Source organism: Microtus ochrogaster, chromosome 1 (genome assembly GCF_000317375.1).
Source record: "Microtus ochrogaster isolate Prairie Vole_2 chromosome 1, MicOch1.0, whole genome shotgun sequence".
Taxonomy (NCBI): Eukaryota; Metazoa; Chordata; class Mammalia; order Rodentia; family Cricetidae; genus Microtus; species Microtus ochrogaster.
The window spans coordinates 19,335,692-19,348,392 of record NC_022009.1 but is presented as its reverse complement, the minus strand read 5'-3'; the positions used below and the strand labels follow the sequence as shown (position 1 = coordinate 19,348,392).

At 41.3% G+C, this 12,701-nt stretch overlaps 1 protein-coding gene and 1 long non-coding RNA gene across 3 annotated transcripts in view; both read right to left on the bottom strand.

Annotated features, from left to right (window-relative positions):
• Window positions 1-667: 667 nt before the first annotated feature.
• On the bottom strand, window positions 668-3,010 carry LOC101983296 (disintegrin and metalloproteinase domain-containing protein 29-like). Its single transcript, XM_005343294.3, has one exon. It carries the CDS (start codon window positions 3,008-3,010, stop codon window positions 767-769), a length of 2,244 nt encoding a protein of 747 aa, XP_005343351.1. The 3' UTR covers window positions 668-766.
• A 1,834-nt stretch (window positions 3,011-4,844) lies between these two features.
• The window catches only part of LOC113456068, a 47,097-nt gene continuing 39,240 nt past the window's right edge, over window positions 4,845-12,701 (bottom strand). Inside the window, exon 3 of one of the 2 annotated variants that reach the window (XR_003376933.1) lies at window positions 4,845-5,106. This is a non-coding gene — a long non-coding RNA (uncharacterized LOC113456068). The remainder of the gene's footprint in view (window positions 5,107-12,701) is intronic. The other variant, XR_003376932.1, reaches the window with a different exon arrangement.

The following is a 12,701-nucleotide window of genomic DNA, read 5'->3' as shown; positions in this document are numbered from 1 at the left end:
CTTGAGACTAATTTTCCATTAACAACAAAACAGAATAATCTACTAGAGTTGCAAGCAGACCAGGGCAATGCTCACAGTAGCACACACTAATGCAGCCCATATTTGACACAGGCATCTAGAAAACTTTTAACATGAACACCATAAAAATGTTTTCTTTTTTCATGAAAAATGATCTGAAAGATGGATTTACATATAGGAGTATAAAGAATGTGACCAAATGTTGGGGCACAGTAGAGTGGCGGGATATTTACCTGGCTTGGGTAAGGCTCGGGGTTCTTGACTGTGCTGCTCAGCACCACAAAACAAGACAAAAACAATTAAAATCCAAACAAAACCTCAGACATGATAAATTATGTGATATTAAGACTCAACAGTTAAGAAAGTTTACTGCTCTTGCAGAGACCCAGAGTTTGGTTCTCAGCATCCACGATGGGTTACCCACAGCCACCTGCAACTCTGGCTCCAACAACTGTGACTCTGGCCTCCATAAGCTTCTGCACCCACATTTACAAATAGAGGGGGGAAGAGGAGAAATGAGGCTGGAGGGAGGGAGAGGAGAGGAGAGAGGATAGGGGGATTTTAAGAAACAATTATAAAGCACAAATTTAAACATAGAGGCAGAATTTTAACTCCTCTGATTTTATTTCATGATGAAAATCTCAGACTTGGGAAAGTTACATGGCTGTCAGAGGAAATCACTGAAAATTTCTTGTAGCAATTGACATGATTTTGTTCATTGTGTGGCTCCAGTTCGTATGGAATGAAATTAATTCTTTTTTACAGGAGGGCGTCTCTTTCTGGTGTCTATAGCTATTATTGCTTTTGAAATTCCACCAAAAAGAAGTGACACCAAGATAAGAGCCATACGAGTAAATAAGACAAGTAATATCCTGTTCACACTCACACGTATTTTGGCTCGAAACTTTTTCTTCGGGGTTATTGTAGGTCCACTGTCTGGACTGCCACCTGCTCCTCTTTGTTCACAGTTTGGTGGCTGCCAACCTTGCATACAGTGACAATTGCCTCTGTTGTTACATACCCCTCTGAAATTACAGTGGCTGATGTTGCATTTAAAATTCAAGTTTTGATGAAAAACACAGGCTTTGTTTTTGCAGTATTTCCCTGGTCCACAGTTTGCACCGTCCACTACAAGCCCCATTTCCGGAACTTCTGTCCCATGGTGTGCATCATACCCAAAGCACTGCTCTTCCTTGATGTCTTGTACCTTTATGTGATGAAATGTAGTGTGCTCACCACCACCAGGAACACGACTGACGCCATCACAATGTAGCAGTCCACAAAAAATACCGTCATCTTCACACGCGAGAGGTATGCTTCCGCCTCGCTGTTTCTTTACTCCACAGTTTCCAAACCGGTCACCTATGGTATTTAATTTATAACATATTGGGTCAGCATCCCTAACTTCATATCCAAAAAGAGCTTGGCACTGCAAATTACGATCACTGCAATTTCCTGACATGCAAACTGCTAGTGGTGAGCAGGGAGTTCCGTCCTGGATGTAAAAATTTTCCGGGCAATTCTGGGAGATTCCATCACAGTATTCTGGAAGATCACAAATGCCAGCTTTGTCTCTGCACAAAGTTCCAAATGGTGCAAATGTACAGTCCTTACAGCAACCTCCTATATTACAAGTAGTGCCCTGAGTAAAGATGCAAGTGGTTGTACAGCACCTGTTGAAGGCACACTCCTTCAAGGAGCCGCAGTCACATTCCTCATTCTCATCCACCTTCTTATCTCCACAGCGAGGAACTACATATTTAAAATTGTCATATTGAACACGATTTTCACTCAGGCATTCGTCCCATTCATGGATCCTCCTATGTACTACAGCTTGGGAGCAATTACTTAACATATCCGTGAGAATGGGATAATCATGCATGAGACAGTTGCTTCTTCTGAAACAATAACAGCTTTCATCATCATGCTGTAAACCCATAACATGACCTGTTGAGTGAGACATAAAAACTGCTATCAGAAACACATGGCGGCTTGCAGCATTTACATATGACACTGCTCGGTTGTGCTGGCACAGAGTGTTACTCTGACCCATGTATTCGTATTGTTGAATTCTAAATCCTGTTAAAATGACTGAAGTGGAGGCCTTTAACTCATAATGAAAATATGATTTAAAAGTACCAAATAAGTCCAAAAGGCTATAAGCATTGTTTGCAGATTTGGTTATATTTACTTTGTCTGATTCCCAAAGACATATAGCACGTACAAAGACAGCTATGCCACTTAGCTTGTAAATGGTGTCTGATATGCTGTTCATAACCAATATCATCTCAACTGAACGGGACATATTGTTGATCATCTTGGTCACAGGAGAACTCATTGTGTAGTGGACTCGTAGTACTTTCACATGCACGCGCCACAAGTAGACTGGAGCTGCTCTGGGACTCCCAACAAGCTTCGTCTCTTCAAGGGACTTATCTGCCTCTGCCACCTGCTCTTCGTTTCTACACCTTTTAGACTCAAGAGATCTTTCTTCCACCACAAGCAGAGAAATTATGTGCTCAAATTTGGAAGAAGATGCCAGTGGTTTGATTTCATAAGTGAAGTCATCCACCTGTAGCATGCCATTGAGACCTCCATTGCAGGTGTCTAGTGTGGCCTGGGACCCTGGGACCCCTTCCAGGTAGCTGTAGAAGTAACAGTCTCGAGGAACAAATGGGTAGTCCTCCTGCTCGGCTCCTTGGTCGTTAGTAGTGTATACAGGAAAGTTTTCAGGAATCATGTTCTTCTTGAGCTTCATGTGGACCACGTGTCTTTGTCCCCTGAAGCGCATGCTGTAGGTGATCTCGGCTGGCATATCACTTCTACCCATCCTCTGGGGGACCTTCCTGGGAATCACAACTTCAGAGGTAGTGAAGCGCCATTTTGGCGGGCCATGGGAACAGACAGGGCACAACAGTACCCAGAGCACAGATAGCCAAAGAGAACCTCCCAGGAGGACCCAAGTCCAGATAGATGCCCGGAAGGGGGCCATGGACAAAAGCAAATGTAGTCCACTGGGGGCAGGCAAGACTAAGATCCCAAAGTTTACACCATGTCATGAGGAGAGGAGAGTGAGGCAAGAGGCTGGCAAGCTCTGAGGAGTAAAGCCAGAGATGCTGTTACATAACAATGCTGTGCTCAGCCAAGCATTGTGTGCTCAGTGATCTGGAGAGCCTATGGCAAAGCCCCAGGGCTGCGAACAAAGGGGGAGCCACTTGGAGAAATTAGGACATATTTATAGCAAAACACTTATAAGACTTTCTAAGGCTTGTATCTTATCTGTCTAGCTAACATCCTTGGGTTGGAGTTTTCCTCTAGTACTTTCTGTAATGTTGGTATTGTGGATAATATGTAAATTTGGCTTTGTCATGGAATATCTTCTTTCCTCCATCTATGGTGATTAAAAAATTTGCTGGATATTGAATCTGGGCTTACACCCATGATCTCTTAGTTTCTGCAGCATATATGACCAGGACCTTCTGACTTTCAGAGTTTAAATTGAGAAATCAGTTGTAATTCTGATAGGTCTGGCTTTATATGTAAGTTGGCCTTTTTCATATGTATCTAAATTTTCTTTATTCTGTATGTTTAGTGTTTTGATTATTATATCGTGAGGGGACTTTTTCTGGTCCAGTCTACTTGGTGTTCTGTTTGCTTCTTGTACCTTCATTGGCATATCCTTCTTTAGATTGGGAAAGTTTTCTTCTATTATTTTGTTGAATATATTTTCTGTGCCTTTGAGTTGGACTTCTCTTTCTCTTATCCCTATCATTCTTTAATTTGGTCTTTTCATGGTGTCCCAGACTTCCTGGGTTTTCTTTGTCAAGGATTTAATGTTTTCTTTGACCCTGAATCTAATTCCTCTATAATATCTTTGACTCCTGAGATCTCTCTTTAATCTCTTATAATCTGTTGGTTATACTTGCATCTGTAGTTCCTATTTGTTTATACAGATTTTCCATTTCCAGAATTCCCTTGGTTTGTGCTTTCTTTATTGCCTCTCTTTCAGTTTTCAAATCTTGAACTGTTTGAGCTGTTTGCTTCGCTTGTTTGATTGCTTCCCCCCCCCCTTGGGTTTCTTCAAAAGATTTATTAATTTCTTCTAATTTTTTGTCTTTTCCTCTGTTTCTTTAAAGAAATTTTTCATTTTCTCTTTAATGGTCTGTATCATCTTCATAAAGTTATATTGAAGGTCATTTTCTTTTTTTTAATGATTTATTTATTTATTGTGTACACAGTGTTCAGCCTCCTAGTATGCCTGCAGGTCAGAAGAGGGCACCAGATCTCATTACAGATGATTGTGAGCCACCATGTGGTTGCTGGGAATTGAACTCAGGACCTCCTGAAGATCAGCCAGTGCTCTTAACCTCTGAGTCATCTCTCTAGCCCGAAGGTCATTTTCTATTTCTCCTTCTGTGTTAGGATGTTCAGGTCTTCATGTTGTAGGACCACTAGTTCTGGTGTTACCATATTGGTCTTTATGTTATTGGATGTGTTCTTATACTGCCATATGCCCATCTTTTCCTCCAGTGAGTGCAGGTGGGGCCTGTGGCTTAGGTGGTCACTCTTCTTCCAGGTGAAGGTGGGTCCATGCCTCTAGCGAATACTGATAAGGCTCCTCTTCAGGGGCATTCTGGGTCAAGGGTCCAGTGATCACAGATGTGGTGGGGTATGGTAGTGGGTGTGTGAAAGCTGTTTGGGGTCTCTGGGGCTTCGAGTATTTATATTTCTATGTAAATATCATTAGTACTTTGATGCGACTTAATTATATGTTTTGTTTATTCATTTATCGTGTTTTATTTAGAAATTTGAAGCAAATATTTACATATTCCCTTTTACACAATTTTATTTATATTTCTGAAGTTAGTGTGGAACATACAGTACAATTCTCATATTTTGATTTTCACTGAGCTTTCTTCTGAGACTAAGACAAGGAGAGACATAAGGCCAGCACTGTAAGCTCTTGGTCTTCTCTGAGAACTGATGGGATTCTGTGTTTAAAGGCTATCAACGTGCCAAAAACAACTTGCATTAGATTTCTATTGGAATCACTGCTGAAGCCATGTCTTGTATCCATGAAAATCCATCCTTAAAAGAGAAATTGCACCAGGAAAAAAATCACTATAGGAGGAAGCTGAAAAGGTATTAGAGGTCTAGAAGCTAAACAACTTCACAGTACATAATGGTAGGATTTCCCAGAGGACGAGCTACCCCTTCAGAAAAAGATCACAGTTGGGCTGTGGAAAACTAGATTATTTTCTCACAAGTCTCAGTTTAGGACCTTGAGTGTGAAGTACAGGGTGCTGTTTGGGTCGTGCTGGTTATTAAGGAATCAAGGATAGAAGTGTTGCAGAGCTGGTAGATTGGCCTCTTAGTGCTGATACTTTAGGGGCTAGGAAGAACATTCACTGAAAGCCCTAGCAACATGGATCTTGAATGGGAGGATGCTACCCACTTGGATCTGGCATCAAGGCTGTTTGTGTTGTGACCTGATAAGTCTGGTAGGAAGAAAGGGGCGTGTCTCGTATTCAGTGTTATTTTCCTTAAAAGTAAAACTACCAGCACCACATATCTATCTACATCTCCATCCTATTTTTCCTCCTTCTAGTTATTATTCTGGTAGATCCCTCTACAACTAGCCAGATATTGTACTATTTCCCAGGAGCTTGTACACGTTGCTTTCTCTACAAAATGGATGTCCATGTGTATGGTTCAAAGCTCTGCCCAGTATGGATATTTTCTCTTGCATTTCTGTGTATCCAGCTCTACTACTGAGCAAGGCAAGGTGGCTAAGCTTCTGGGCATTTCTGGTGTGTATACCCATAACATACTGACCTTTACTTAAACCCAGATTGAACTTTAAAAGTTCTCGTTCAGCTACTTACATAGGATTATTCCCACAGCAAGAAATGGGAACTGAATGAGAAAGGCCAGTGCCATAGAACTTGGATTACCTTCTTAAATACCTCGTTTCATCCACTGCTCCCGGTTAAAACTGGGCTTGTATTTGACACTTTTTATTAATTATTGCAGACTCAAATCTTAAGACTTCGTGGAAATGAGAAAATTTAGCTCATGGTTGAAAAATCTGGCTACATGACCACTTGGATTTTTACAGTTAGGTACTTTCTGTGACAATGTAAGTCACTTGATATCTATATAATCATGTAGCCGATTCCTATGCCAAGAGTTGTTTTTAATGATGCATAATATCCCACCTTTTAATTTTCTATCAGAAGACATGCCTCTTCCAGAGCCGCAGAGATATACACTGTGATTCTAGCCACAAACTGTTTAGCATCCTTTTCTACTACAGATACCATCAGCATCACCCAACCTCTGAGTTCATATGTTTTAGCAAGGCTTACAATGTAACCACAGTCTCTTCTATTTCTGTCTTTATTAATATAATTTCATTATATTAATATATACAAGAGAAAAGATGTATGAGATATCTAGACAATCTGATTGATAGTTGTGATCTCACACTCCACCCCAAGATGGATATGCTTTTTTGTTCTTTGGTCTTTATGTGTCCAGAATCAAACTATCACCATTGATTTTGTGAGATCGATCCCATAGCATCATCCTATCCTATTCTCAACCCTGCTGTATAGGGTCAACACTGGATCATTTCATAATTCTAGTGTTCCTGTTACTAACCCTGTCCCCACATGGCAATGATCTGTTCTTTGGATATTCCCAGGGAACATTATTATCATTTTGATCATGTATAATAAATTTATTTTAGCATGCCTATCTCTAAGGCCCCTTTAGGCCCTTTGGTGTAGGAGGTCCTTCTGTCTTTGTGTTGCTTTTATTGGTTAATAAAGAAACTGCTTTGGGCCTATTGATAGGGCAGAATTAGGTAGGTGGGGAAGACAGAACTGAATGCTGGGAGAAGGAAAGAGTCAAGAGACACCATGGATTCTCTGCCTGGGACGGACGCTGGTTAGAATCTTGCTGGTAAGCCACTGCCATGTGGCAATACACAGATTAATAGATATGGGTTAAATCAAGATGTGAGAGTTAGCCAATAAGAGGCTAAATCTAATGAGCCAAGCAGTGATTTAATTAATACAATTTCTGTGTGGTTATTTCTAAGCTAGCTGGGCAGCCAGGACAAACAAGCTGGTCCTCCTCCAACAACTGGTGCTCCAACATGGTCAACTAACTCCAAGCAAAACCTGAGAGGGCTTGAAAGGGAACTCTAGACAAAAATAAAAAAATACAAAGTTTAACATAGCTTCTTGCTGTTTGTTGGGAGCATTCTGCAGCTCCTCTAACAGAGATTTTCCTGGCTTAATCGCAGCAGAAAAAAACCAGCCATTGTCAAAGCCTCTCTGTGTGAACATTGCTTTTAGAAATCATTCCAAAAGCAAGCTTGTACCATGTCCTAAATCTGTTGTCAGGGTATAAAATCTCATACCATTGTTGGGCAGTGGTGGCACATGCCTTTCTTCCTAGCACTCAGCAGGCAGAGGCAGGCAGATCTCTGTGAGTTTGAGGCCAGCCTGGTCTACAGAGCAAGTTCCAGGATAGCCAGGAATACAAATAGAGAAATCCTGTCTTGAAATACTAAAAACTAAAGAAATCCCATACCATTGGAGATTGCCTTGAGCAATGTCACGTTTCCCCTTAATAATGATAATTCTCAGCCTATGGGTCCTGACCCCATTATGGGTTGAATGATTCCTTTATGATATCCTTCATATCAGATATTTACATTATGATTCATAACAGTAGTAAAATTACAGTTGTGAAGTGACAACAAAAGTAATTTTATGATTGGGGTCACCACAACGTGAGGAACTCTATTAAAGGATCACAGTGATAGGAAGGTTGAGAACCACTGCTTTACAATGTTATGTTTTGCCACTTGATGAATCCAACTATCCCTTCCTTGACTTTGTATTTAAGTTGTATTTTCTCTACTTTATTTAAGGTTAGATTAGATTTTAGCTTCCAGGTACTTTAGAGTCTGGTGCAGCAGCAGAAACTTACAATAGGAACTCTGTTGCTGGTAGTGGGTGGAATAAGTTGGTGTTCTGGTGACTAATTTGCCAACATTAGTGAACTGGGATGGTGTGCCACTGGAAAAAAAATCTCTGGTAGACTTGATGTATCAAGTGTCTGAGGTATATTTGTTTTCTATACTGCAGATTACAACAAATTTAGTAGCTCAAAGGAACATGTACTCTTATTATCCTACTTTCTCTAAGTGAAGAGTCTGGGCATGGATTAGCCAGTTCCTTAGATCATATCTCATAAGGCTATATTCAAGGTACCTTGAATATATTCTGAGCTGAATTCTCAGAAAAGACATACTTCAAGGCTTCTCTGGTAGAAGTTTCATTTCTTTGCAACTTTGGGAAGTGACTTCTTTGTGCTTATTAATAGAGGAGTGCTCAGTGCTCTAACTCATCTCTGCACTGATTCTAAGAGGGCTAACCTGGTAGGGTAGGCCCACTAGTATTGTCTGAGTGTAGTTTAACGGGACATACCAAGGGTGCTTGTGATTATAGGCTCAGTATGCAGAGTAGTCTGCTGGGACGTTGTGGTAACCTCAGGAAATGGGAACTTTAGGTCATTAGGGCGTGTTCTTTGAAGGCGTTATCTTGAATTTTCACTAGTGGGATTTTATAAAAGGAGCAAATCTGGGCCCACCACAGTCAGCTAGCCCCTCAACCATGCTTCTGCCACTGCAAGTGAGGCCATGGACAGCACACTCGGAGCAAGTCCTGTGTGCACTGCACTTTTCAGCCTCTCAAATTGGGAACTAAGTAAAAGTAACTTCATTTTCTTCCTAAATAGACTGTGCCACTTAATTAATTACAGGGATGACAAGTGAAAAAAAGGACTAATGACCCACGCAGGACAATATCCTCTATTAAGCAATGTCACGCTTTTGTCTAGAAGTTAACAGGTCCCAGTGAAGCTTAAGGGAAGACCACACAGTGACAGGTACAGGGAAACTTGGGATCAGGAAAGACATTTAAGAAATCAGTTGGGTTTTCCATGTGAACAGTTACAATTGCAAATAATATTTTCTTTATATCCCCTAAAGCATAGTACCACACATTTTTCTCCTCTTAATATTCTGACTGGAATATATAGAACTCTGTTGTGTAGGACACAGAGTTGTAGCATTGTCTGATTTTACTGAGACAATGGAAATTCCACAAGTACTGTATATTTTAAATTCTGTAGAAGTGGCCAGCCTGGTCTACAGAGTGAGTTTCAGAATATCCAGGGCTATACAGTGAAATCCTGTCTAAAATAAAACAAACAACAAAAACCAAAATAAATTGGAACTCATTTATATTTTAAAGAAAGTTCTCTTTTATTATGGTTTGTTGAATTTGTTCATTTATTGTGTATACAGGCTCACATATGTGCATATGAATGTGTTGGTGTGCATGCAGGTATATGGAAACTAGAGGTCAATATCAAGTAGTGTCTCTGTTTTGATTTCTAGAGATTTATTTTTATTTTAGGTGCACAGGTGTTTTACCTGTATGTGTGTCTGCATACCACATTATGTATGATGTCCATGGAGGCCAAAAGATGATCCCCTGGAACTGGAGTTATAGATGGTTGTGAGCTCTTGTGGGGTTCTAGGAATCAAACATGTGTTTCCTGGAAGAGTAGCCAGTACTCTTAACAGCTGAGCCATCTCTCCAACCTCTACACCTTGTTTTGTGCAACAATATCTCTGTAGTGCTCCCAATACACCCAATGCACCTAGAACTCACCAATCCAGCCAGACTGGCTAGCCAGTAAGCTTCAAAGTGTACTTGCCTTTCCTTCCCTAGTGCTGAGAGTCCAAGCCTGTGTTCCTAAATCTCACTTTCACAAGGGCATTGGATATCTAACTCAGGTCCTCATACTTGTGCAGCAAGTGCTTCTCCAAATAAGCCACCACCCCCAGCTCTGTTAGAATGTCTTTTATACTGGGAAGGAATTCAGACTTAAAAACTTCGTTGAGACAGGGTCTCAGCATATAGTGAAAACTGGCCTGGAACTTGTAGTCTAGGTTAGGCTTCGTGATCCTTCTGCCTTAGCCACTCAATTTCTAGGACTTCATTTGTGGATCACCATTTGCCACTTGAAATTAGTAGGAAAGTTTTCTTTCTTCCACTAAAAAATTTCAAAACCAGATTAAATACAGTGGCACAATCCTTTTGGAATACAACCATCTACTAGGCAAATAGCACAAGAAAAATGACAGCTCCACATACAATTTCACCAGCAAAGCTTTGTGAGGAGCTGAGACATGAAACCCACCCCACACCTCACACATAGGGGGATGTTTGTTATCATGTCAGGGTTACAACTTGCACATTATTCTACAGCTCCCAATGCACCTAGCCAGTCTGTTTTCTTTTCTTCATATTATCAACCCTACTCAATTTGCTTCACATAGAAACTCCAGTATTTTTATCTGATTTTATCAGGACTACTGGAGCACTGTGCCTATTCTAGCCAGTTTAAATCAAAAGTCCACCAAAGTGACTTTCTAAAGGAATAAATCTGAATCCTTCCTAAGCTGGAAAGAAACTGCTTCTGGAAGGGTTCTCTGCTATTTCATATATGGATTGCACATTGCTACTTAACTATGTCTGTGGGAAGCCAAATCCCCAGTCTTCTGCTGTAATTGTTTTTCCCAAGGTAGAGTTTCTTTCATATTGGCACTACAGAAGAGTTACTGAACTCTTCTGGAGTTGAGTCTATGTAGTTTGCAATTCTTCTACTTCTATTTTATGTGTCATAGTTTTGTCAACCTGGAGTAACCTTTTTTTCCCTTTTTGTTTTTTTGATACAAGGTAGTTCTTTGTGTAACAGCACTGGCTTTCCTGGAACTCACTCTGTAGACGAGGATGGCCTCAAATTCACAGAGATCCTCTTGCCTTTGCCTCCTGAGTGCTGGGATTAAAGGTGTGCTTATACCATGGCCAACCTGGCTAGTCTTAAGAAGTTCTTAGATGATTAATAAAGCATACATTTTGGTATGTATTTGAAAGCATTTCTGGAAATGGTTAGATTATCGTGGCTCTGACCTAATGAGTACATTAATCCTCTAAAATGGATAATTTAATGGAATCACTGGGAGGTAGGACCTAGTTGGACCTAATGGTCACTGGGGTATACCTTTGATGCTGTTTCTTGTCCTGGCCCCTTTCTGCAATCAGTGGCTCTGCTTTCTGGCCACTTTGACAAAAACTGCCCTGTCCTGCCACACCCCCTCCATGATGGACTGATGTTTCTAAAACTGTAAGCCAAACATATCTTCCCTCTTTTAAGCCTTTTGATGTGGGAACACCTTCAGACAGCAGTCTTTAAGATACCAGCCCACTTGGGCATAACCTCTTATCCTATAAATGCCCATGTAAAGGTTAGCTTTACATGGTAGAATAGGACATCTGAGAAGGGATTGTAGACAAAGAATTCCTAGAAATAATGTCTGATGATGGAAGTTACAAAATAATCCCAGACTAGTTCAAAATTATGCATAATAAAGCATTATTTATTTAGGGGTAGACTCACAGATCACAGTCCTCTGCATTAATGGGGAACAGCAGCTGAATCCAGCAGCCAGAAGTGAGAAAACAAGTGCAGGCTTTACAGCTGCATTTATAGTATAAGAGACCACACCCAAGCGGGCTGGTGTGTTGAAGACTATTGGATGAAGGAGGTCCCACAGCAAATGTCTCCTCTGGGAATGGCAAAAATACAATGTCTCAACCTTCTGGATTATGCAGAAAATGTGGCAGAGGTCAACATTAGATTAATGAATGTAGATCAACAAAAGACAGGCAAGGCAACCCAATACCATGAGGAAACTCCTCGGGGGTCTCTCACAGGCCCCCAAGTCAAACATGATCCAGTCATTTTCAGTCACTGTGGAGGACAGATCTCATCAGAAAAATTTAAAAATCTGTTGCTTGCTGTAGACCATACTGTTCTGCATGATGAGATAAATATGGCAGATGAATCAAAAATTCTGATAGAAAATAGGAAACATATTGTGGCAGACTTCTATAAATGATCAAAGACCAAAGCTAAGAGTGTGTATAAATGACAATGTAATTGAGGGATTACTAGACATGGGTGTAGATGTGATTATCATTACTCCAAAATCTTGACATCTGAATTGCCCTTTTCAGGAGGCAGATGTTCAATTCCTAGGAGTTGGAACCCTATCTCAAGTGAAACAAAGCTCAAGATGAGTTGAATGCACAGGGCTAGAAGAACAGAGAGAAATTCCGAGGCCATATCTAGCTAATATTGCAGATAAAGGGTCATGACCTGCTACAACAATAGAATACTCAGATTAACATTTCTGAAGTTCAGGAGCGGCGCGCAGTCGCGGAGGCGGAGAGTGGTGCGCAGTCGCGGAGGCAGAGAGTGGTGCGCAGTCGTGGAGGCGGAGAGCGGCGCAGCGCTGCAATCAAAAATAGGCTTTGGGGGACCGGCGGTGACAGAAGCAAGCAGCTGGGACCAGCGTGGAGGCAGAGGCAAGAGGCGGGGACCAGAGGGGTCCGGGGCCACAGCAGCGGGGACCCGTGCAGCGGCGGAGGCACGCACGAGGCGGGGAAGGGCGAGCAATAAGGAGAGCAGACATCCCACTGCGCTTGGATCAAAGAGGTAGGCCCCTTGTTGGCAAGGTCACTGGCAAACGG